The 22,526-nt window shown below is 49.5% G+C and overlaps 1 protein-coding gene across 2 annotated transcripts in view; it reads right to left on the bottom strand.

The window, feature by feature from the left end:
* LOC128835010 (bifunctional epoxide hydrolase 2-like) overlaps positions 1–22,526 on the bottom strand; it is a 97,955-nt gene that overhangs the window by 45,322 nt on the left and 30,107 nt on the right. For both annotated transcript variants that reach the window (XM_054024291.1, XM_054024292.1), the window contains exons 9-10: positions 20,446–20,480; positions 19,648–19,674 (exon numbers count right to left, since the gene is read on the bottom strand). In XM_054024291.1, coding sequence (XP_053880266.1) covers positions 19,648–19,674; positions 20,446–20,480 — 62 coding nt within the window. The remainder of the gene's footprint in view (positions 1–19,647; positions 19,675–20,445; positions 20,481–22,526) is intronic.

The following is a 22,526-nucleotide window of genomic DNA, read 5'->3' as shown; positions in this document are numbered from 1 at the left end:
ACCCTTCCCAGCCTTTGAACGGAAGAGCGCCCAATGGAAGAGGCTGGGGCATCTCTCACTGCAGTCCCCTGGGAACACTCTATAGCCTGCTAAGAGACTCTGAATTGAACTGGACAGGCTTGATTTTCCAGGGCCCTGCTCCATACACAGTCCTGTACACGCCCGGCCAAAGCAGGAGTAGAACTACGTACAGGTGCCAATGACAATGCAACCTGCAACGCAGTGAAGGTTCATGGCTCAGCAATCCTAGCTCCGCTGCACTCCACAGCCCATGGGCACACAATCAGCAGCCGGAAATATCTGCCACTCCAAATATGGAGAGCGTTCCATCATTTGGGGACTCGTCCATCTCTTCCTGGAGTCAGCTTGTCACGGGGAACCAGCTGTCTCCAAACTCCATCCCATACTCAATACAATCCCTTCTGTAAAGCGCCAGATGGAATGATGTTGATCGGTCCAAGCCCAGGGCAGCCACCCACCAAGAGAAGACCACCCCACACTGAGAACACATCAACCCCGCAGACAGCGGCAGGGCCTGCCACAATGGGCTTCTCAAGGCTAGGACGGGGAAGCTGGCTTCTTGTGACATTTCACTTTTAAAAGCCTTTCAGGATGGTTTTTCACAGCCGCTGCTGACAGGAAATGTTAATTGGATTTCTCGCAGACTGCGGCGATGTCCGAGAAGGGCTGAAATGTAAGATCTGACTTATCAGCCCACAAACCTTTTGTGCCGCAGTTGAGTCTCCGCATCAATTATACGACAAGATGGAGGAATTGAGTTTATCTTCCTAATTATTTTTCTTTCACGCTGGCCCTATTCCCTGCCCCGGACAAATGCACCAAATGGATCATCACAGATACTAACAAAGCTAGGGAACAGCAGGAACTGAATTTCCAGATAGGAACTGAAGGTCATGCTAGATGAAAAAGTTTACCCTTAGGTCACAGAGCTGACCTACTACCTTGACGTTGAGAGATGATTCATGGTCTTGGGCTTAGCTAGGTCTCAAATCTTCTCCTACAAGCAAAGAGGTCGCTCCGATGTCTTAGAGGTAAGCAGTCCCTTAGAGCAGTGGACCAGCCTCCATGCAAGCATTGCCCCCCGATCTCATGAGTGGTAGGGCCCCCTCTAGCAGTCCTGGAAGGTTCTTCAGCAGTGGTTCCCAAACTTTCACAGCCCGCAAACCCCTTTCACTAAATTGTGAAATCTCGTGAACCTCCTCCTAAAACTGAATATTTCCAGGGATTTAAGTTTAAATTTCCTCAGTATCATGGACGCACTTGCTTTGCTCTGCATAGTTCTTGGAAGTCCGGAACTACTGGAGAAAGAAAGTCTCAGGTCTGGTTTGGCATCAAGTCTGTTTCTGTATTTGGTTTTCAGAGGTGCATACGAGGAAAACAGAGCGCTGGGGTCCGGGCTGCCAGCTCCCCCGCTGACTGTGGCAGGGCTCGGGCTGCCAGCCCAAACTGCCCTGTCCCACTCTCCCTGGGGCTCAGGCTGTCTGCCCTGCAACTGGGTCCCACCTGCTGCCTCCAATGCCCGGGGTCCTCTGGCCGCCATTAGTGAAATTTTTCTGACAAACCCCCTGTAAAGTTCTGCAAACCCCCAGGGGTTTGCAACCCCACTTTGGGAACCACTATTCTACAGCTACAGAAGGTCCTACCCATAGAGAGACGATCGCTTGGGGAGGCTGTATGGAACCCAGAGAGCTGTAAAGCTCAGACCATGATACCCTGAGCTTCCCTGGGGGAAAACCAACAGCGTGACTGGAGCACAGGGGAGACGAAGACCCACCCTATTCACCAGGCAGGCTGCCACACCCTGGACCAGTGGAAGCTTTCCTTGCAGGGCTCGCCTTCCCAGGCATAGCACATTGCAGCCAGCCAATCTGTAGGCCACAGTAGCAAACATGAACCCTCCTAACACCCTCGGCAGGAAGCCACAGTTTGGGGAAACTGAGGCAGCGTGGGTGAGTAACTTGCCGGGAAGTTGAGCGACAGTCCAGGGGCCACAGCAATTAGAACGCTGCATTCAGTCCAGGAAAGCCAGACCCCACAAAGGAGCCAAACAAACGGAGCTGGGTGAAGAGCCACTGAGGCTAACAGCAGGCCAGAGGGGCTGAGTTACGAAGGAAGACTGAGAGGTAGGTAGATATTACTGGGTCAGGGGGCACTCGTGGGAGGGGCAGGGTAACTCAGACACTCAGGGGGTAAATAGCAAGAACGGGAAGCAATAGTCGGTAGGTGAGTGACACATGCCCCTCCATTGTACCACCTGTCAAGAGACCCCAGCGATGAGGGTGGCATACAAGATTGTATGTGGCAGATTCATGCAATGCCATTGGCCTTTTAGATCAGTTCCCTTCCCTCCTCCAAAGATGGACCAGGGAAGAGTCTTTAAAGGAAAATCATGGGCATCTGTCATTTAGGATATTTAAGAGAGGCAGCGTGGTCTAGTGGATAGGACACTGGTGACCTGAGTTTTATTCCTGGCTCTCTGTCACTGAGCAGCTGTGAAATCTTGAACAAGTCTTATTTAGATTGTAAGCTCTTTGAGACGGGCTATCTATCTATATGTGTACAGCACCTAACACAATAGGCCCCAAATGCGATCCAAGCACTTTATATAGATAGATAGATAGATAGATAGATAGATAGATAACAGACTGGCAAAAACCCTAGAAATTATACTATAGGGAACAACCTTGCATTTGTTGTAGGAGCTGGATTCAATCAGTCACCTCCATTTCTTGAATCATGCAGTTATAGGGTTCCTGATCCACACACACACACACACACACACACACCCCCCACCTGGCTCAAAGCTGTGCTTTCACAAGCAATCACAGTCACTCAAAACATAGTTTAATAAAAGCACCAGCACTGCACTGAAGAGATCCCCAGACACACAATACACAATTAAACCTGCTAAATGCATTTCCAGCTACAGCTAATGTGGCAGAGAATCTCCAGGCCAGGCTGCTGGGATTTGGGCAGGCGACTGTAGGAGCTAAGCACACACACAGCATTCCCATCAATCAGAATGATGAACAGAAAGAATAGATTCTCTTTTTCGGGGAGGATCAAATAATAAATATATTTGGTTTTTCAAAAAGCGAGTGTTATCTGGTGAGCAAGCAAAGTTTGTTTTGTCCCAATTAATTGCTTTAAGTACCTAAGGCCTCCCAAGAAAGGTAGATTGATATGATCTCCTGCAAACATTTTTTAGATTACTTACCTCCTGGGATCAGTAGCACGGCTCTTAAACTCCATCCCCATATAGTTATAGCTGGGCAGCAGATGGTGCAGAGAGCATTTCATCTGCAAGCAAACTAAATGAAACACGGAGCACACCCCTCCACAAATGGGTCAGCCCCACAGATTTAACAGTTAGCAGGTATATGGCACATACATATTTAACTAAATTTCAGGTGCTTGCCACTGCCCTTTGGACCGTGACAAAGGGGTGGCTGAGAAAGGGCCTTTAGAGTGGGGATTGGGCAAGAAAAATAATGGAAGAACCATTCAAGTAAGGATGCTTTGAACAGTTCATCGAGTGCTGCCGGGCACTACAGAGCATTTGATACAATGCCTGCAGGGGGGATGGACTCTCAAGGGATTCGAGATGATATGGAGCCTTTCATCTCTAGCTTGCATTTCAAACTCTGACCTGGGTTGGTAGTTAACTCAAGAGATCTACCTTGACACCGAAGCAGCAAAGAGATGAAAGTACCTCTGGCTCTCAGCATACGTAAGCTGCATGGAGTGAGGCTGGGAAGAGATCGTCTCCTGGCATGGGGACAGCCGTAGGAGCTGGGAATATTCATCCAGAAGGACTCCAAGGAACATTATAAGGCACACAAGGGACCACTTTGCCCCTCACCTAAATGCAGCAACATATGGGGTAAAACACGGCAGCCACTTAACACCACACGTCAATGCTAAACAATTATAGAACGAAGTGATAAACAGCCTTGTTCCCTCTCCAAGGGGGACATTTTAGGGTTGGTAAAATGCAGCTGTATGCCCCAAACAATGGCTTTTTAGCCAAAGCCCAGCTCTTAGAGAGGCTGCCCTGGGGCCCTGAATAACCACCAGTAGCCAGGACAACAAACACGTTTCCATCTCGTCCAACAGATAGCACCCCCAACAACAGTGCCCCCTAGCACCAAGCTGGGGCACTGCTTCCATACCAATGAAAGGAAAAGGTGCTCAATATCAACACCACTTCCTGCCGCATGTGGGGGTTCCTTAAAAACTGCCCATCCCCACACTGACCCAGCCTAGCTACAGAGTCCTGGGTAGGTAAAGAGTTAACTACGTAACCTTTCTGCCACTGGGAAGAGGGGGAAGCTGTAGCGGGGTTGATTCCACTAAAGACGCAGATGCATTTCCCATCTCTTTACCAAGCGATTCAGGCATTGTTTAAAAATGATGTAGCAGAAGGTTCCCAATTAGCCAGCTGGTATTTAAGATGCAATTAAACTTCCCCTTCAAGCAGCAAAGTGAAAAAGTCGTCACGTTTCTTGGAAGAGGCTGCAGATGGCGAAGCAGTTTTAATCCTGTCCCTGTTGCTTTACACTGGATTCTCTTTCAGCAGCACACGTGTCCTCGGAGGGAAAGCTGGCAACCTACATAGCAGGAGGATGGGCCTCCCAAGGAATGCATCAGAGCAAGGAGCTAGCAGAGAGTTGGCCAACTGTTTGCTACTCTCCTTTGGGGCATTGTGAAATCCCAGACAGCTAATTCCTTCAGCAGTAAAGATAGGGTGACCAGACAGCAAGTGTGAAAAATCGGGACAGGGGTGGGGGGTAATAGGAGCCTATATAAGAAAAAGACCCAAATATCGGGACTGTCCCTATAAAATCGGGACATCTGGTCACCCTAAGTAAAGACCACAGAGGACCATAGCAATTAGAAATGAGGAGCATCTGTCAGGTTGTCTCCATGTGGAATACAGAACAGTACATACATGCAGCCACATACGGAGAGAGGAAGAGGACTAGAGTGGAACCTCAACCAAGCAGAGCCGATAGAGCTTGTTCCCACCAGGTCTATAGGGGTCCATCTACACGACTCATAGGCTTTTGAGTGTAGGGAAGAGCACCACGCGATGCAGCATACTGCAGAACATGGGCGTCTAGCAGGTATGAGAAAATGCTGCTTCCCTCCCGTGCCTTCTCCAGACGGCTTGCACTGGGCGGGATGGAATTCAAGCCACTCTACCTGTAATTGGGATGCAAAATGCCCAAGTTACTGATACCAGGTTTGATCTCTTAGGGGGCTTGTGTGGCTGGGCCAAAAAGGGTTAAGCAACTTGCAGGCTAATTGATCCAGATTCAACCTTTAGAGATGCAGACGTCGTTAATGTTGGTGGGTTTTGTGTGTTAATGTAACACAATAGTTCCTGTCTATGGCTGTATTTTGTTAATTCAGAGATCAAAAGAAGATCTTCACATTTAAAAAGATATCACTGTCTTAATTTCTCTTTGAAGTCTGTGGTAAATCACCTGTAAAATGATGAAGATAGGCAATTGCCTTGTGTTAATCCAGGTAGCTAATTACCAGTGATGCTTCGGAAATAGGTCTGCTTCCAAGCCACAATGATTGCCTATCGTTCACCAAGGACTGCATGCTGCTACAGAACTATAAAGGGGACTCTTGAGTCCTGATCCTTTTTATCTCAGATCTGCTTATGCAAAGCCCTGGCTGGGATGATTTAGTTGGGGATTGGTCCTGCTTTGAGCAGGGGGTTGGACTAGAACCTCCTGAGGTCTCTTCCAACCCTGAGATTCTATGATAAGACCCAGGAAGAAGAATTTGAATCTAGATCTGCTCAAAGAGCTGGTGGAGCCAGTTCATTTCCAGCTATAAGTTCCGTAAGATTCATAGACTGGATGGCCAAGAGGGACCATGCGCTCATCTAGTCTGTCCCCCTGTGCAGCACAGGCGATTACATTTCACCCAGTCACCCCTGTACTGGGCCCAATAACCTGTCGAGTGCGGATAACGACCCCTCCTTGGTAAAGCGCCTGGCGAGCCGCTGCTGAAAATAACGCTATACAAGAATTAGGTTTTATATTCTTGGGTTTGGCTAAAGCAAATCTTCCAGAAAGGCAGCCAAGCCTTGAAAGGCAGAGTTCAAGAGATGGGGATCCACCACGTCCCTTGGTAGTTTGTACCAATCACCCGCAGTGATAAAAATCTGCCTTATTTCCAATTGGAAATGGTCTGGTTTCAGCTTCCAGCCAATGGTTCTTGCTTTGCCTTTCTCCACTAGGTTAAAGAGCCCTCAGAGCCTGGTATTTTCTCCCCATGAAAGTACTTTACAGTGTAATCAAGTCACCTCTCAATATCTTTTTTAAATAAATTCAGCTCTTTAAGCCTCTCACTGGAAGGCCTGGTCTCCAGCCATTCGGTTTCTGTGTAGCTCTCCTCTGCACCATGGCCAATATTTCAACATCCGTTTTAAAATGCACTCACCAGAATTCCAGTGTCAGTCTCACCAGGGCAGCAGACCGAGGTAAAATCATCTCCCTGCTCCTATTCACCACTCCCCTTTATACATCCAAGGATTGCATTAGCCCTTTTCTGCCATCGCATCCCACTGGGATCCCGAAATCTTCCTCAGCATCTTCTTTCCAGGATAGAGTCCCCCCGACACACATTCTTTATTCCTACATGTAGGATATTGCATTTGGTTGAATTCAAGTCACATTTTCCTTGAATGGGCCCCGCTTCCCAAGCGATTGAGATTGTGCTAGCTTCCCTGTCCTGATCATCTACCCTTCCATCAATCTTCTGGTCAAATTTTACAAGTCGTGATTTTGTATTAATCGACTATCTGGAAGTAAAAACATTCAGCAGCATAAGGCCTAGTCCCAATCCTTGCAAAATTCCACTAGAAACACCTTTATTTGAGAATGAAACCCTGCTGACAGCTCCTCTGAGGTCCATCAGTTAGCCAGCTCTTAGTCCACTTAACGTGTGCATGCTCGAAATTGAATAGGGTTAATTTTTAAGCAGAATGTCATACGGTACGAAATCAACCATGTTACAGAAATCTAAGTACGTTACATCTATGCAATTACATTTATCAACCAAACTTATAACCAAAGAATGAAATCAGGTTTGACAAGATGTATTTTCCATAAAGCCACATTGACTGGCATTAATTCTACTCCTATCCTTAATTCTATATCAGTTGTGGGGGAGGGATAGCTCAGTGGTTTGAGCATTGGCCTACTAACTCCAAGGTTGTGAGTTCAATCTTTGAGGGGGCCACTTAGGAATCTGGGGCAAAATCAGTACTTGGTCCTGCTAGTGAAGGCAGGGGGCTGAACTCAATGACCTTTCAGGATCCCTTCCAGTTCTTTAAGATAGGTATATCTCCATATATATATATATATAATCCCATATCAGTTTTTCGATTTTGTCATGAAATTGATTTCAGGCTAACCAGCCTATAATTACCCATCCTGCTTGCCAGTGACGAATTCTGTATCCATCATAACAAGGTCCAAAACAGTTTACCTCAGGCTGATTCAATACCTTGTGTTAGAAAATCACCATCTATAATTATTAGAAACTGTAAATGGCATGTTAATTGTCCCATCACAGACTAATATCAAATTTCTTCTTAATGACACTTTCCCATTCTTCTTGCTTGTTAGCCAGCCTCCTGCCACTGGTATAAAAGCAATTGAAAAAAAACATTCTCTTCACATCCTTTGCCACATTGGTGCAATCTGTTTGTGACACGGAATTTGAGCGTGTACCTCATTTGCTTCCTTAGTACCCTCCCTGTTAGTTTAATACACTCCCAACTGCTCCAGCTAGTCTCCAACTGAGACTAGCATCCCCTCACCCATGAGATACAGGCCATCCATTCATACAGCCCCTTCTTTCACTGGAATGTGGTCCCTCTCCAACAACCCTCTCACTTCATACCATCCATGCAGCCAATAGTTCATCTCCAGGACTTTCTGCCTTCTTCTCAGAGATCCTTTCAGTCCTTCAAGCAAGAGATCACTTGGATTTTCCTCCTCTTCAGCTCCCTTCCAAGATCCTTGACATGTTCCATAATCTGTGTAGTTCCACGTGATGCCATGTCATTGGCTCCAGTGTATCACCATGACTGGAGACTTGCCACACGACTTCGTAATTCCATGTCTTCTCTCCAGAGTGACCGCACACAGTCCTGCTGTCCTTGTGTCTTTCGCTGAATTCTTTCTGCTCTCCTCCACCAATGACGACTGGCTTCTTAGGACGGTTGAAGAATCTTTCTTGGTAGCTGCTTGCTTCATACCACCAGGATGCCCATCAGGTGGGTCCACTGTAACTTTCCATTCCATCAGAGACAGGAACCTCAGTAGCTGAACTGCAGAACTGAGAACTGATACTTTGACAGGGTGAAAGTCTCCTAGTTCTCTTTCCCCTCTTGGTCACCACTTGTCAGCCCACTTCTTTGGTTTCTATTCTCTCCAGTTCCATTATCACTGATTTCCCCCCACTGGTGTCTGTGGCAATGATTTTAGAGTCTAGTCTCCAAGAATCATAAAATCAGAATTGTAGGGCTGGAAGAGACCTTGAGAGGTCATCTAGTCCAGTCCCCTGCACTCATGGCAGGACTAAGAATTATCTAGACCATCCCTGACAGGTGTTTGTCTAACCTGCTCTTAATCTCCAATGATGGAGCTTCCACAACCTCCCTATGACCTATGAGGGAAGATTGAAAAAAATTGGGTTTGTTTAGTCTGGAGAAGAGAAGACCGAGAGGGGGCATAACAGTTTTCAAGTACTTAAAAGGTTGTTACAAGGAGGAGGGAGAAAAATGTTCTTCTTAACCTCTGAGGATAGGACAAGAAGTAATGGGCTTAAATTGCAGCAAGAGAGGTTTAGGTTGGACATTAGGAAAAAGTGTCAGGGTGGTGAAGCATTGGAATAAATTGCTTAGGGAGGTTGTGGAATCTCTATCATTGGAGATTTTTAAGAGAAAGTTAGACAAACACCTGTCAGGGATGATCTAGATAATACTTAGTCCTGCTATGAGTTCAGGGGACTGGACTAGATGACCTCTCGAGGTCCCTTCCAGTCCTAGGATTCTAATTGATTCTTCTCCTTCTTAAGGGTAGTGCTTTGCATTTATCCTTACTGAACTTCATCCCATTTAATTCAGACCATTTCTCCAGTTTCTCAAGATCGTTTTGAATTCTGATCCTGTCCTCCAAGAACAGAGACGGACTGAAGTTTAGATCCAGATCTGGTATTTGAGTCTAGACTCACCCACCCTGCTTACCAACATTCTTTCCATTCCTCCAGGCCAGGATCGCTGTGCAGGGTTTACATGCTCCATCATAAAGAGGTGTCATGCTACTTTTAGATCTGGAGCAATAGTAATATTTCTATGAGATTCTGGGCTCAATACAGGATTAACAATGAACTTCTCCGGCCTGCGATACACAGAAAGTCTGACTAGATCTTTGGTCCCTTGTGGCCTTCATGTATTAAGCAGGTATTGATGTAAATGGGACATCAATAAGACTTAGGCCGTACCGGTGCGGCTACAAGCCCCGAGTGTGGACACAGGGAAGGTTGTGTTGCCCTTGGAAATTAATCTCCCCATTTAATGGTAGCTAGGTCAATGAAAGCATTTGATCACCGTCTCTGTGAGCTGCCCCGCATCTGTTGTATCCCCCACCGATGACCCCAATGGTCCTTGCAGTCCTTAAATAGAAATCAGAAATCCTGGCACCAGCAATCCCAGCACTCTCTCATGAGCAGCTGACAGGACACCAGCAGACAGGGCGAGCCCCGCGGTTACAGCACACCAAGCCCTGAATTCTTAACAGGTCCCTGCCGGCAGCTCCTTGTTTAGGAGACCCACAGTCTCGCTGTGCTCCCAGAAGGTGACAAGCCACGCTTGTGTAGCTAAGGGGGGAGGGATAGCTCAGTGGTTTGAGCATTGGCCTGCTAAACCCAGGGTTGTGAATTCAATCCTTGAGGGGGTCACTTGGGAATCAGGGGCAAAATCAGTACTTGGTCCTGCTAGTGAAGGCAGGGGGCTGGACTCGATGACCTTTCAAGGTCCCTTCCAGTTCTAGGAGATGGGATATCTCCATTAATAATTATTATTATTAAGGCGAGCAGAAAGCCCAATCACTTTTTTGCAGGAAGCACTAAACCCACCGGCCTGCCTTTCCTCCCCCTCCTCGCCTCCTGTGCTGCCCGCTGCTTCACCGATTGCCACGGCGATTTATTAATCCCAGACTCAGCACGGCAGGGGTGGGAGGTGAGGGGGGGTTTCCATTCCACAGAGGGCACCAAGGGGCAGGCGTCCTGAGAGAGAAGACGCACAACCAGAGACAACCACCACGATTAAGCCGGAGCAATTTTCCACTGCGAGGCCCTCAATCAGGAGTTCGGCCTCTGTGGGCTGACTGGAGTCAAAGGACGGGCTCCCTCTTCTGCCACAGAGCCACCTGCTAGGAGGGAGGGAGGGAGCGAGCAGCTTCAGAGGCCAGCCCTGAATGGTTCCGCACAAAGGCTATGAGGCTTTGCGCTCTCAGACCAGCATCTTGCTGTGACTGATACATTAAGGCAAGTTTTCCCAGCTGAAGGGGCTGCAGGACAGGAAAGGCCATCACTGGGGCTGGGGCAAGGCACAGGCCCCCAAGTCTCTCCCACACCCTGACGCAGCAGCACAGCTGCAGTGTCGGTAAAACGGACGGGCACCGTGGAAGCACCCTGTGTTCTGCTGAGGCCTTGTCCACTCTGAGGAAAATGAGGTGTTAGAAATTAGTTAACACCTGTCTTTTAGTTTAAGCTATTAAATACCACTTAGAACCACAGAGGCTAGAGCTATGTCTACAGAGTCTATGTCGGCAAACTTGGCATGACCCTCTACTGTAGACTCGGCATCCACTGTAGGAACATCATCTCCTTGAATTAAGCCCTGGTCTACAAAATTTAGATCGACCTAGCTACGTCACTCCCAAGAACCACAGCTAAGTTGACCCAACCCCCGGAGTAGACACAGCGGGGTGCATAGAAGAATTCTTCCTTTGGTCAGCCTGCCTACTGCCATTCAGGGAGGTAGATTACCTACAGTGACAGAAAACCCCTTCCATTGAGGTAGGAAGCATCTACACTATGGTGCTACAGTGTAGACATACCAGCACTCTGTCATCATCTATGGCAGGTGGGCACAGCCACATCACGAGAAGGTGTGTTTTTTTCACACCGCGACCAACACAGAGCTATGCCAGTTTCAGTGTAGACCAAGCCTAGGTTTAAACTAAGGCCATGTCCACACTACAGGCGGTACAGCGACATAGCTACAGCACCAACGCTATGCCATTGTAGCGTAGACGCTTCCTGCAGTGACAGAAGAGGTTTTTCCCGTCACCAGAGGTAATCCACCTCCCCGAACACCCTGTAGCTACGTCGACACCAGAGGCTAGGTCAGCATAACTACAGAATCCAGAGGTGTGATTTTCACACCCCTAAGCGCTGTAGCTCTAATTTTTTAAGCGTCGACCAGGCCTGATACAGGGTTGAACATGATTTTGCCTTTACTGGGGCTGGGGCCAGTCATGCTTAAAAAAAAGTATTAGGGTCCCCCTCAACACAGTTACAAAAAGACCAGCTATCACATGTTTAAACTGCCAAATGTTAGCTGCTAAGTGGTGTTTAACCCACTGTTAATTGGAACCCGGGAGGGCTTGCTAGCTTGCCTCCTTCCCCAGTGTGGACAGAGCCAATCTATGTCAGTGGCTGCAGGAAGCAGCTCACACGTGTAGACTCACACAGCACTTGCCCAGGCTGCAAAGCGGCAGCGAGAATACCCTGCTCTGAGGGTTCCGGTGCTCGGAATTGTTGTGACAGGAGGCTCAGAGACACACACGGCATCCCAGCTCCCTCCTGCGGTAGTCAGACACCCGGTCAGAGTCCCATGCTGTTTCCATCACTAACTGGAGCCTGCACACCTGCATTGCGAGCTATGGGAATTCTTTGCTCAGGTCTTGGCTATATGTAAGCTTGCCCCAGTTTAGTTAGACCAGTGCAGACGCCTGTGGGGCACTCTGGTTTTGGTTTAAGAGGGGCATAGGGCTTGTCTACACATGGAGCTCTTCCAGAATAGCTATTGTGCTTTCAATTCGCACTCTACCTTAATCCAAATTAACTTTCAAGTGCGGACAAGCCCTTATTTAGGTTTAACCTAAACCAAAATAAGCCACTTTTAAACTGAAACAAGAGCGTCCACACAGGAGTTGCCACAACTTTAGCTTCATCGGTTAAATTCACACCTTAGATAAAACTAGGACAACCTTCCAATGTAGACAAGGCCTTCACCTCTTTTTCTAGCAACAGTATATTTCAGAAAATCTATGTGGGTACTTATACAGCCCCCAGGCCCAGAGCAATTGAGCCCCTCAAACAATCACATCCTCTATATCCTTGCAGTGTTGCCAACTCCATGTATTCCAAAATCATAAGCCAGGCCAAAAAACAACCTTAGGACTTAAAACGTTTGGATTTCTTTTTATTTACTTCCTGGTTTCTAAGTCTTGCAGGTCACATTTCCAAGCTTTACTCCAATATCATGAGAGCTAAAAGCTTGCTTTATTAAATGATGGGTGAGAATCTCACCTAATCTCATGACTCCAGGAGCTGGAGCTTTAAGACAAACACCCAATCTCAAGATTTGGCAACACGGCCCCTGTGAGGCAAGGCATATTATCCCCATTTCGCAGATGAAGAACAGAAGCACAGAAAGATGAAGGCTATGCCTACATTGCAAGGGAAAGAGCAATTGTTGCACAGGTAGGCACAGGTAGTCACAGCTGTGCTGGCTTTTGTGACAGATGTGGCAATTTCCTGCCATCTCCTGGACAGACCTTTCGGAGTTAAATCTTATTGAATTAAGTTTAAGTATCTTTGGAGACCACTGTATTAAAAATGCAAAGGGTATGTATTATTGGAGGGTTGCAGGTAACTTCTCGGGGCGGGGGGGGGGGGGGGGAGACGTGGCCAACGGAAACCTTGGGAGCGTCAAAGGATTATTGTGAACAATGTGCCGGACAAACTGAGTTAAGTGGGGTTTCTATGAAATAGCTGGGGGGAGGTGGGGGGGAGGGGGGGGATGACCACAAATTACCACCTCCGGTTATGCAAAGACCCAACCTTTTGAAGCTTCATCCTGAGGAGGGGACCCTTGCTTAGCTGATTACTTAGTCATGGTCTGCAGCTCAAAGACCTACATTGTATAATGGAGTGACTCTCGGATTCAAAGTGTGATTGTTCTGAGCCAACAGCTGTCGTGACGACAGGAAAACCCCCACAGCTTTGACCACTACTTTAGTTCAGGCCTCAGACCAGGCCTCTGGTACAAGGTTCTCTTCCTCCTACAGCTAGCACGGCTAACCATAGGAGCATAGACGTGGTGGCATGGGCTTCAGCACAAGGTGGCTGGCACAGTACAAGCCCTCCAGGGACCCTGGGTACATACTCTGGTTGCTAGCCCATGCTGAAAACCGGGCCACCATATCGACACGATTGTTACCCGGGTTTACTCAATTAACGCTAGCACCAGTGTACCAACCCACATTACAACCACACCTTCCACTGCAGCGTAGGCAGAACCCTAGTGAGCTGTCCGAGGTCACACCAGGCAATTGAACCCAGGAGCTCCCGAGTCCCAGCCAAAACCTTAACCGCAAGGCCAACCTTCCTCCAAGATCCAGGCCCAATCCCTTCTTTCTGAAGTCTTCACTATTTTGGGCACTGTCTGATTACAAGGTGAAGTTCTCACTGATGGAAGATACCAGCCTGGCAGCCTTAGAGTCCTTCATTCACAGGGCAGGCTCACCACCCCCACTGCCCACTCCTCAGATACCAGGCCCAAATCCCGAGCTGGTAATATTGCCGTTAGGGCTAAGAGGGGTAGTTCAGTCTCATTCAATCCTAGGTCGCTGCTGAGAAAGGAAGCCCAGTTTGCATCAGTTGCAACAGACATTTTTGGCAATGCACCTACCTGTCCAGCCTAGGACTACACACAGACCATCAACCCATTGGCCTTCAAACAGACAACTTTCATCTCCCGTAGAGCAGGGGCAGCTTTGAACTGGCGACTTTGATGGTAAAAAAATTACATTATTCTAGTGCCAACCCCTTGATCGTGCCTTTAATGTCTGTTTCCAGTTGGCCAGAAAGAAATTTCACACACAGTGAGTCTTCCCCCCAGGGCCGGCTCCAGGCACCCAAGCAAGTGCTTGGGGCGGCACCTGGTAAGGGGCGGCGGGGGGAGCCCAGCGCGGCATTCCGCGGGGGGGGGGGGCGCTCCGGCGGCGCGGCAGTTGGCGGGGGGCGGGCTCTGGCGGCGCGGGGGGGGCGTTCCAGCGGCGCTCGGCGGGGGGCGGGCTCCGGCGACGCGGCGCTCGGCGGGGGGCAGCTCGGGGCTCGGCGCTCGAGGGGGGCTTCTGACGGCGCTCGGCACGGGAGCGGGGCGGACTCCGGCATGCGGCGTTCGGCGGGGGGGGTGGCGCGGGCGCTGGAGGGGGGGTTCTGGTGGCGCTTGGCAGGGGGCGGGGGCGCGGGGGGGGGCGGCGCTCTGGGGGGAGTTCTGGAGGCGCTCGGCGGGGGAGGCGGCGCGGTGCTCGGCTGGGGGGCTCGGGAGGCAGCGCTTTTTTTTTTTCCTGCTTGGGGCAGCAAAAAAAAGCTAGAGAGGGTCCTGCTTCCCCCACAACCAGGTGGAAAGTGCTACTTGGTCGCCTGAAGCTCAAGCCAGCTCTTAAGATCTGTCCTTTCCCCGTAAGTTTTATTTTTTGCTTTCCAGTGGAAGTGGAAAAAAATAGGTTGTAGAGCACCCCGCAGCGAAGGTAGAGGTCTTCCCAAATGTGTGAGTGCAGCATTTCAGAAACCAAGTCAGCGATTTCTTCCCCAGCGTTAATGAGATTCCTGATCAAAGATTAAATAGCCCTCACGCCTGCTGAGCTTAGAGCTCAGCAGGTTTCTTCCAATGCCACATTTACCCACAAGGCAGGAGCTAACCACCCAGAATGCAGAGCAGGTTTCTCGGTGATCTCTGCCAGCATTCCCAGCTCTCCCCCGCAGAGAAAGAAGCTGACGGAGAAGCTCTGCAACGGGGCAAACTATAATCCTCTGAGTAGTCAGCACTCCCCACGCTGCAAGGAAATGACTGCTTTCACCTACAGCAATGGCCTAGCCTCCTGTGGCATAAGATCCCAACAGCTCCCCGTAGGCTCTTTGGAAATAATAGATGTGTTTGGAGGAAGCCAAATGCTTTTGAGAGCTAGCCGGCAGCTCTGACTCTACCACAGCACAAGAAGCAGCACGTCTCGCAAAATGAAGAGAGAGAGGCTGGACCAGTACCTGCATGGGAATCCTCAAGGGAACAGCTAAGTCCCACAGACAGTCATATCCAGTCTGGCTCAGGGTTGGACTAAAGGGCTAGCATGGCATTGGGAATGCTGTACTGCCCTCTTGGCGATGGCTATGCAGTGTTCTGCATCCCACGTATGGATCCTGAACCCTCGAGGGGATTGGTGCCAGAGCATTGCTATTTACTGAGCACTCAGGGCCAGATTCTCCACTGGCATGAATGAGCAGAGCGCCACTGGCTGTCCTGAAGCTCTGCTGATTGACTCCAGTTGAAGATCTGGCCCTGAGAGTGTACAGCACTATACAAGATGTGGAGGGGAAATGGTCAGGGCACTCCAGCCTAGCATTTTCTGGAGCCAGGCGAGTGATGCCAGGGTCCTGACATGGCTAACTGGGCTGCGTGCCACGTTCTGGGCACATGTTCTCCCAGCAAGTCAATTGCAAGCAGAAGACAGCTGCTGAGTTTTCCTTTGCTCCCACTTTGGGTGCGGTTATCTCATTCTAGCCTAAGAAAAAAATGGATCAGCCTATAACAGAACATGGAGAGCTACACCAGTAAAGATTGACGGGTCTTTTGCCCAACTGATGTCAAATCCAGGTGTTTCCCCATTAAAAGGCTTCCCAAGCAGAGGGAAAGGGAATAAGGAAGACCATACAAATACAGACTTACATGATCTTTTAAGTTTAACAGTTAAAGTTGTGGTAACAAAAATAAAGAACAAACCATAAGATGAAAATTATAACACATTAAAAAACCCCAAGCAACCCTCTCAGCTGCTGCATGGAGGAGTCTGTTACTAGAAGGCTCTTTAATTGAGCAGATAAAGGCAGAATTTAGCTCCCAACCACTGCATCCAGCTAGTTAATTTCAAACTTGAAACAAGATGCACATTTTCAACAAGGAGGGTCATTAGCCGTTGGAGCAGCTCCCCCAGGGATGAGATGGAGACTTCATCAACTGGAGTCTTAATAGAGATTAGACCTTTTGTACCCGAAATCCTTGGGCATGGTGCCGTAAACACTAGGGGAAATTCTACAGCCTGTGGTAAGCAGGAGATGGTCGGAACTGTCCCTTCTGGCCTTAACATTTTTGGGGAGAAGACGGTGGCCTCCATTACAGAAGGAGGCAGAGATACATGAGCAGGAGAAGGATAAAGAAGGGGGCCTGTCCTACTGGCAGGACGAAGGCAGCGTGGGGAACAGTGTAGTAAGAGATCGGAAATTCAGGCCAAGATGTGCAGACCCACGGGGAATGGAGAGCTTAAATTCAATAGAAAGAAGTTTAGAGAGCACCGGGGCTGGAAGCATGCAAGTTATGCTATGCCTGAAAATAAAGGTTGGCAGCAAGTTTGCCCATCAGCTGGCAGGATAATTCTGAGACTTCTGCCACTCATCAGGTTATGCGCCAACTAGTGGGCAGCCTCCCCTCAGAGGGTGTGGATTTAGGGGGCTGGAGTACACAAGCACAGCAATTCCTTCCTCCTCCCTCTCCTTTTCAGAGATGTCTAAGAGTAGTATGATGGGGCGGCTGCATTTATGGTCTCAGCAACTGCAAGTCAAACACACTCAGTCGGAGATTGGCTTTTCCAATCCACCTGTGATCAGAGTCACTCCGGGCTCCTCTTCTTTTGTGCCTCATCCCCAGTAATGCAGGTTCTGGGGACCAAACCGGTCCCTCAGCGGAGCTGTATTACAGTCAGTGGGTTTGCACGGATGTCACCAAGTGGGGCTCGGTGAGCAGAAGCTAGGAGACCATTCTGCTAAGGCACAAGGAAGAACACGCTGCGGTTCGCTCGCCCGTAACCAGACGGGCCCTGCAGGACTCTCAGGAGTGAAGCAAGAAGCACTGTCACTAGGGTCAGCTGCAGTTCTGATGCTGACATACATGGGGAGCAGAGCTGCTGAAGAAGCTCCCCGCCCCTCCCCACCTTTTATTTACAGTCTCTTTAAAGAGCGGGACAGCAATTCAAGCTGGGCTAGTTCTCTTGGAAAATGTTTCAGACTATAGCAGGGAAAAAAATACAGATACTGATCTTTGCCTGTGTCGCCCCTCCCCACCCCCACCCCCACCATGGGCATCTCATTTAAAGGAGTAGGGATTGATTCTATTCTTTCGATGGGATGGAAGCCACTAAGCATTGTCTTAATTACATTGTCCAGGCAGATGAATGGCCCCAGTGGTGCCAGGAGAGTACATTATTTAATACAGGAGGAGTCAAGCTGCTGACCTTGTCGTTTGCCGCTTTGCTGCGCACCCGCCCATGTGTCGAAGGGAAAAGCGTTCTCCATCACCGAAGGGCAGCGAGACAGGAACACGAGATGAATCAACCGACGGGCTAAAGACATAGGACTTGCCAGACTGAATGAGATCAAGGCCCATCTAAGTCCAGCGTCCTGTTCTCTACAGTGTCCAGTAACAAATGCTTCAGAAAAAAGCACAAGGATCCCTGTGGAATAATCTACCTATCTCTCTTCTTAGCTCATGGCAGCCAGCGGATGATGACTGTTTAAATACCTTCTTCTATCCTGTCTACTGTTCACATTATCCACAGTGATGTTTGACTTCTCTTAAACATGGTCCTCAATTCTTGGCCCCCACTGACACCTAGTTCCAGCAAGTTCTGCAGGTTCATTATGTAAAAAAGCATTTCATTTCATCAAGTTTTAAATGTTTGCCTTTTTGTTTCTTTGACTGCTCCTTTTCCATGGAGGGGAGGAAAAACAGGAGCACGCAATTCACCAGTCCAATACAATTCATTGCTTTGTTAACAGCTATCGTGTTCCCCTCTTATTCAATCTCCTCTGTAGATGTATCAGTCCCAGTCTTGGCCATTTCTCTCCATGCAGAAGTCTTCCCAGGCCTCCACTCACTGGCACCTTCTCTCTAGTGATGATCTGAAACATGCCCTGTTATCCCAGCTTCTAGAGGAAGAACTGCCAAATTACTCTTCCAAACTGCAGTAATTTCGTAAATGGAGCATCCTTCTTCCAGACACTCCACGGGGACCCAACGCGTTTCATTTGCAACCTTCATCTCAATAAATCAACACAGTTCTCTAGCAGCGAAAGGCCAGCGCAGGAACCCACTTAAAGCAAGCCACTTCTTCACACAGCCAGGACAGACAGAATGGCTGGGGGTTCCCCAGACTGCCCAGTAGCTGGGTCAGAGAATCATAGAAGATCAGGGTTGGAAGAGACCTCAGGAGGTCATCTAGTCCCACCCCCTGCTCAAAGCCGAATCTCTTACAGTCTCGAGTTGTGCAAGCTCCTGTGTGGAGTACCTGCCCCGTGAAAGACACGGGCTGTGTCTACACTGCAGCTGAGAGCACGCTTCCCAGCCTGAGCGGGCAGCTAGGTACTAGCTCTGCTCGAGCAAGCGTGCTGGAAAGAGAAGCGTAGCTGGGCATAGCACGGGCAGCAGTGCAGGCTAACTTCCCGGAGTACAAGCCCGGAAGCCCCGGGTACATACCCGGCTGGCTAGCCCAACCGCCAGCCACGCTATCCCCAGCTGTGCTGCTACTTTTAGTGCCTTTACTTGGACAGAGCAAGCGCATCTGCCTACTCGAGCTGGGACCCGTGTTCCCAGCACAGACAGACCCACAGTGACCCGAGGGGAACGTACCACAAGTCTGCAATGCTTTGCATGTCCTCTAAGATCGTAACATCCTTCCCCTCAGCCATGCACACACCCTCCTCTCTTCTCCATCACCCCAGGGAACCATATACTTCTGTGGTTAGAAAAAAACAAAGCCCAAGAACTTATGCTGAGCTAGTCGAACGCAACAATTATACGGGTTAATTGCTGTAAGAAGAGAGACGAGCCGGCAATCGCTGCCTTCATCTCTTACGAAAGCGCATCTCCCAGCAGAGGATGTATCAGATATTAAACTAATACTAGATTTGATCTCAGCCAAGAGGCAGAATTAATTAAACCATTCACTCGAGCTGCTCAGCGAGTCACCAGGGATCTGCCTTTCGTCTTCTCTCCACCCCTTTAATTCAAGATTACACGAGGTAAAGTTTTACAGGCATTTCCAGCTCATTTCTCATCTCTCCCTGGCAACTTCTGTTCCCAGCCAGTCTGGGGTAACGCTGCACAAGGAGGAGGGGGGGGTACAAGTTACACAGCTGATCATGCTTTTCCCCAGGATCTCTGGTTGTGGCCCAAAGCAATCCCACCGCTTGGATTTGTACATCTCTGTACACTTAGCAAAGGGAAAACGTAAATCACAGGGGGATTCTCACCAGTTTGTCCAGGAAAACCACAAGATCCTGTGAGGGGGAAAAAGAAACAGATAATCAGATTTCTTAGCCATGAACATGCCACTGTCTTAAGTGCCAACAGGATTCTGAAGGCTGTTTGCCTTCACTAAGAGGTCTCCAAAGTCACCTGAGATCCAATACACCTCCCCATCCCTACAAGGTCAGGGCACTGTACTCCAAGCCCTCTCTCTAAGATTAGACAGGAAGGACGGTCTGGGAGGGAGGCACCGGGCTGGCATTCAGGGGATTTGGATTCAAATTGCCATCTCAGCCAGAGCCCCCATGTGCCTAGGGGAGGTCACAATTGTGCTGAAGTTCCCATCTAACGTTTTGTCTTTTTAGACCATGAACTCTTTGGGGCAGGGACTGTCTCACTATGTCCGTGCGGTGCTTTGCCCCTCAGTGTTACTGTTACTACTAATGAAGGTTATGCAACAAGGAGACCTCATCCTGGCATCAGGGAGTCTTTCCTTGCGGGATCTGCGGCGTTGCATGCAGCCTCGCAGACGAAGAGCAAGCTTCGCAGTGCAGTACTGCAAACCACTAACCAGACAGTCGGATTTATACCGCACTCCTTGCCCAACTAAGTTCAGTCACTCAGTTTCCCCGAGTTGGAAACAGCCGCCCTGGGACTGCCTTTGTTCTCCCACCCCGTCCTGGACCCTTTTCTACCGTCCATAGAGATACGCGGGTTAGAACCTTAACTAGGGAGCTCAGAGCGTGGTTCCATGATACAGACAGACCTAGGTCACAAACAGAAATCAGGACACCGTCGCCTACCTTGCATATCTCTTCCTGGGAATATTCTTCTATGTCTGCAAACAACAACCAACATTAATTATTGAGCTCACTTAAGCGTCCTTCCATTTAATTTTTTAACATTCTAACTCTGCCATGTACCAGGCTGCGGCCCCCTGGCTCCCACCAGCGCTACAACAGTTCAGTACACACCGGGTTTCATCTCATCAGCCACTGCACCACCTTTAAGGGGGGGAGAAATAGGATTTTCCCAGGCTTTCCATAGGCCTGCTCTGGGACGTTGATGAAGTATGGCTGCCGGGTTCAACCCCAGAGGTGGGTGCATTTTAGCGGTGGTGGCAGCAGGTCGGGGGGGAAATGATCCTTCTACGGCAGGTTGTCAAGTGCTTTGGGGTTCAGGATGAAAGGCCCGGCGCAGCAGGAGGCTGTGCTGATCGGATTTCAGATTCAAGGGCAGGAGGCGGTATCATGAAAAAGGGGTCTCTGCCTGCAAGGGAAAACAAGAAGCCCTCCTGAAACGAGCTCTGAAGTCTCCTCCTATAAGCCCTGCTGTGGAGGAGTGAGGAGTAACGACGGGGGGATTTAAGGAGAGAGCAGGTACGGTCACTTCCCAAGCTGGAATAGGACCAGGACACCAGCAGCCAGAGCCGCCCAGTGACTGGAGCGATGAACGGTGCTATCAGGGACTAGGTAGATGAAAACAAATATTAGAAAGTCCTGCGTCAAGGGGCTCCAATGACAAGTGGGTCAGGGCTAATCTAGACCAACAGGAGCAGAGGTCACATGTCGGCCCCAGACCCTGCAGAAACCAACACGTATCAAGAGTGTACTATGGCCCCCAGCCCCTGCTGACTGGGATCCTAGGAAAACCAAGGCCTTTGTACCCACCGCAGGAAGGAAATTAACTGCAGTGACCTTACAGGAGCTGCTTCCCATGCACAAGCAGGGGTTGGCTCCCTCACAGCCACTCTCTGTCCAGACATAAAAGCCCTCTGGAAAAATGCCCCTGCTGTGCTCAACCAGTTCCTAGGCAAACAGCTCAGATGTGCTGGCCCGGTTTAAATAATATTGAGTGACGGGACACTTTACCACAGGAAGCACATGAGTATTTTCAACCATACTAAACAGGAACACGTCAGTTCAACCACCGGTGACTGGGCTTGAGGAGGGAACCAGCCAGCGAGAGTCTACAGCTGGCGTAGGGGAGAGGCTAGAGGACCGGCATTGTCCCTTCTGGCCTTAGATCTACCAGCGTGCCGATAAACACAGCAGTGGGTGTAACTCAGTGAGCAGAGGTGAGGGGGCTGTGAAACGGGGCATGTTGGAAGGGAATGGGCTCGGGGTAGCCGTTAAAGAGGACAACGGGCACTGGCAGTACCTAGGTGGAGGCAGCTGCAGAAAAGGGAATGGACATGGCACACGCCGATCACCCTCCTGATCACTTGTATGTAGTATCCCTCTTCCCCCACACCCATGTCTCTTTAGACTGAAAACTCCTTGGGCTGATGTTCTTCTGTGCTTCGCTAGGTCTGGAAAGCGCCCAGGGCCAGATTTAGATGCCTGAAGATATAAAGACGCACCAAGCAGGACTTACAAAAGTGCCTAAGTGAGTTAGGGCCCTCTCCACATCTTTAGGTGCCTAAATACCTGTGTCAATCTGGCCTCTGGTCCACTGTGGGCACTACAGCAACATTCATAGTGAAATGATATTAAATGAATAGAGTGCAAAGCAGTGAGGGCTGCTGCTTTGATCAGCCCTCAAGATTAGCAGTGGCATTTCACAGGGCCTTGTACCCCCAGCTCCCCAGCCCTTCCCTTCCCAGCCCCCCTGGAGGTTCACTCTCAGTCGTGCGCAAATGCCCTGAAGCGAAAAGGAAGATGCACTGTACAAGAGAAAGCTATTTGGCTTGACACAGATATTGCATAACAGTGTGGTTACAGCCTCGATCCAAACCCGGTTAGAACTAGCCGGTTCGGAGGGCTCTGGGGATCCCAGACAGACTCCCAACCTCTGAATTAGAGCCATGCAGGGGAAGACTCAGGCAAGCGGGGTAGGGCGGGTGTCAATACCGAACCCCCTCAACCAGCTAGCGACACCACTC

This window comes from Malaclemys terrapin, chromosome 3, assembly GCF_027887155.1.
Source record: "Malaclemys terrapin pileata isolate rMalTer1 chromosome 3, rMalTer1.hap1, whole genome shotgun sequence".
Classification (NCBI taxonomy): Eukaryota; Metazoa; Chordata; order Testudines; family Emydidae; genus Malaclemys; species Malaclemys terrapin.
The sequence above is the reverse complement of the archived record's forward strand: the minus strand, read 5'-3'. Positions and strand labels throughout refer to the sequence as shown.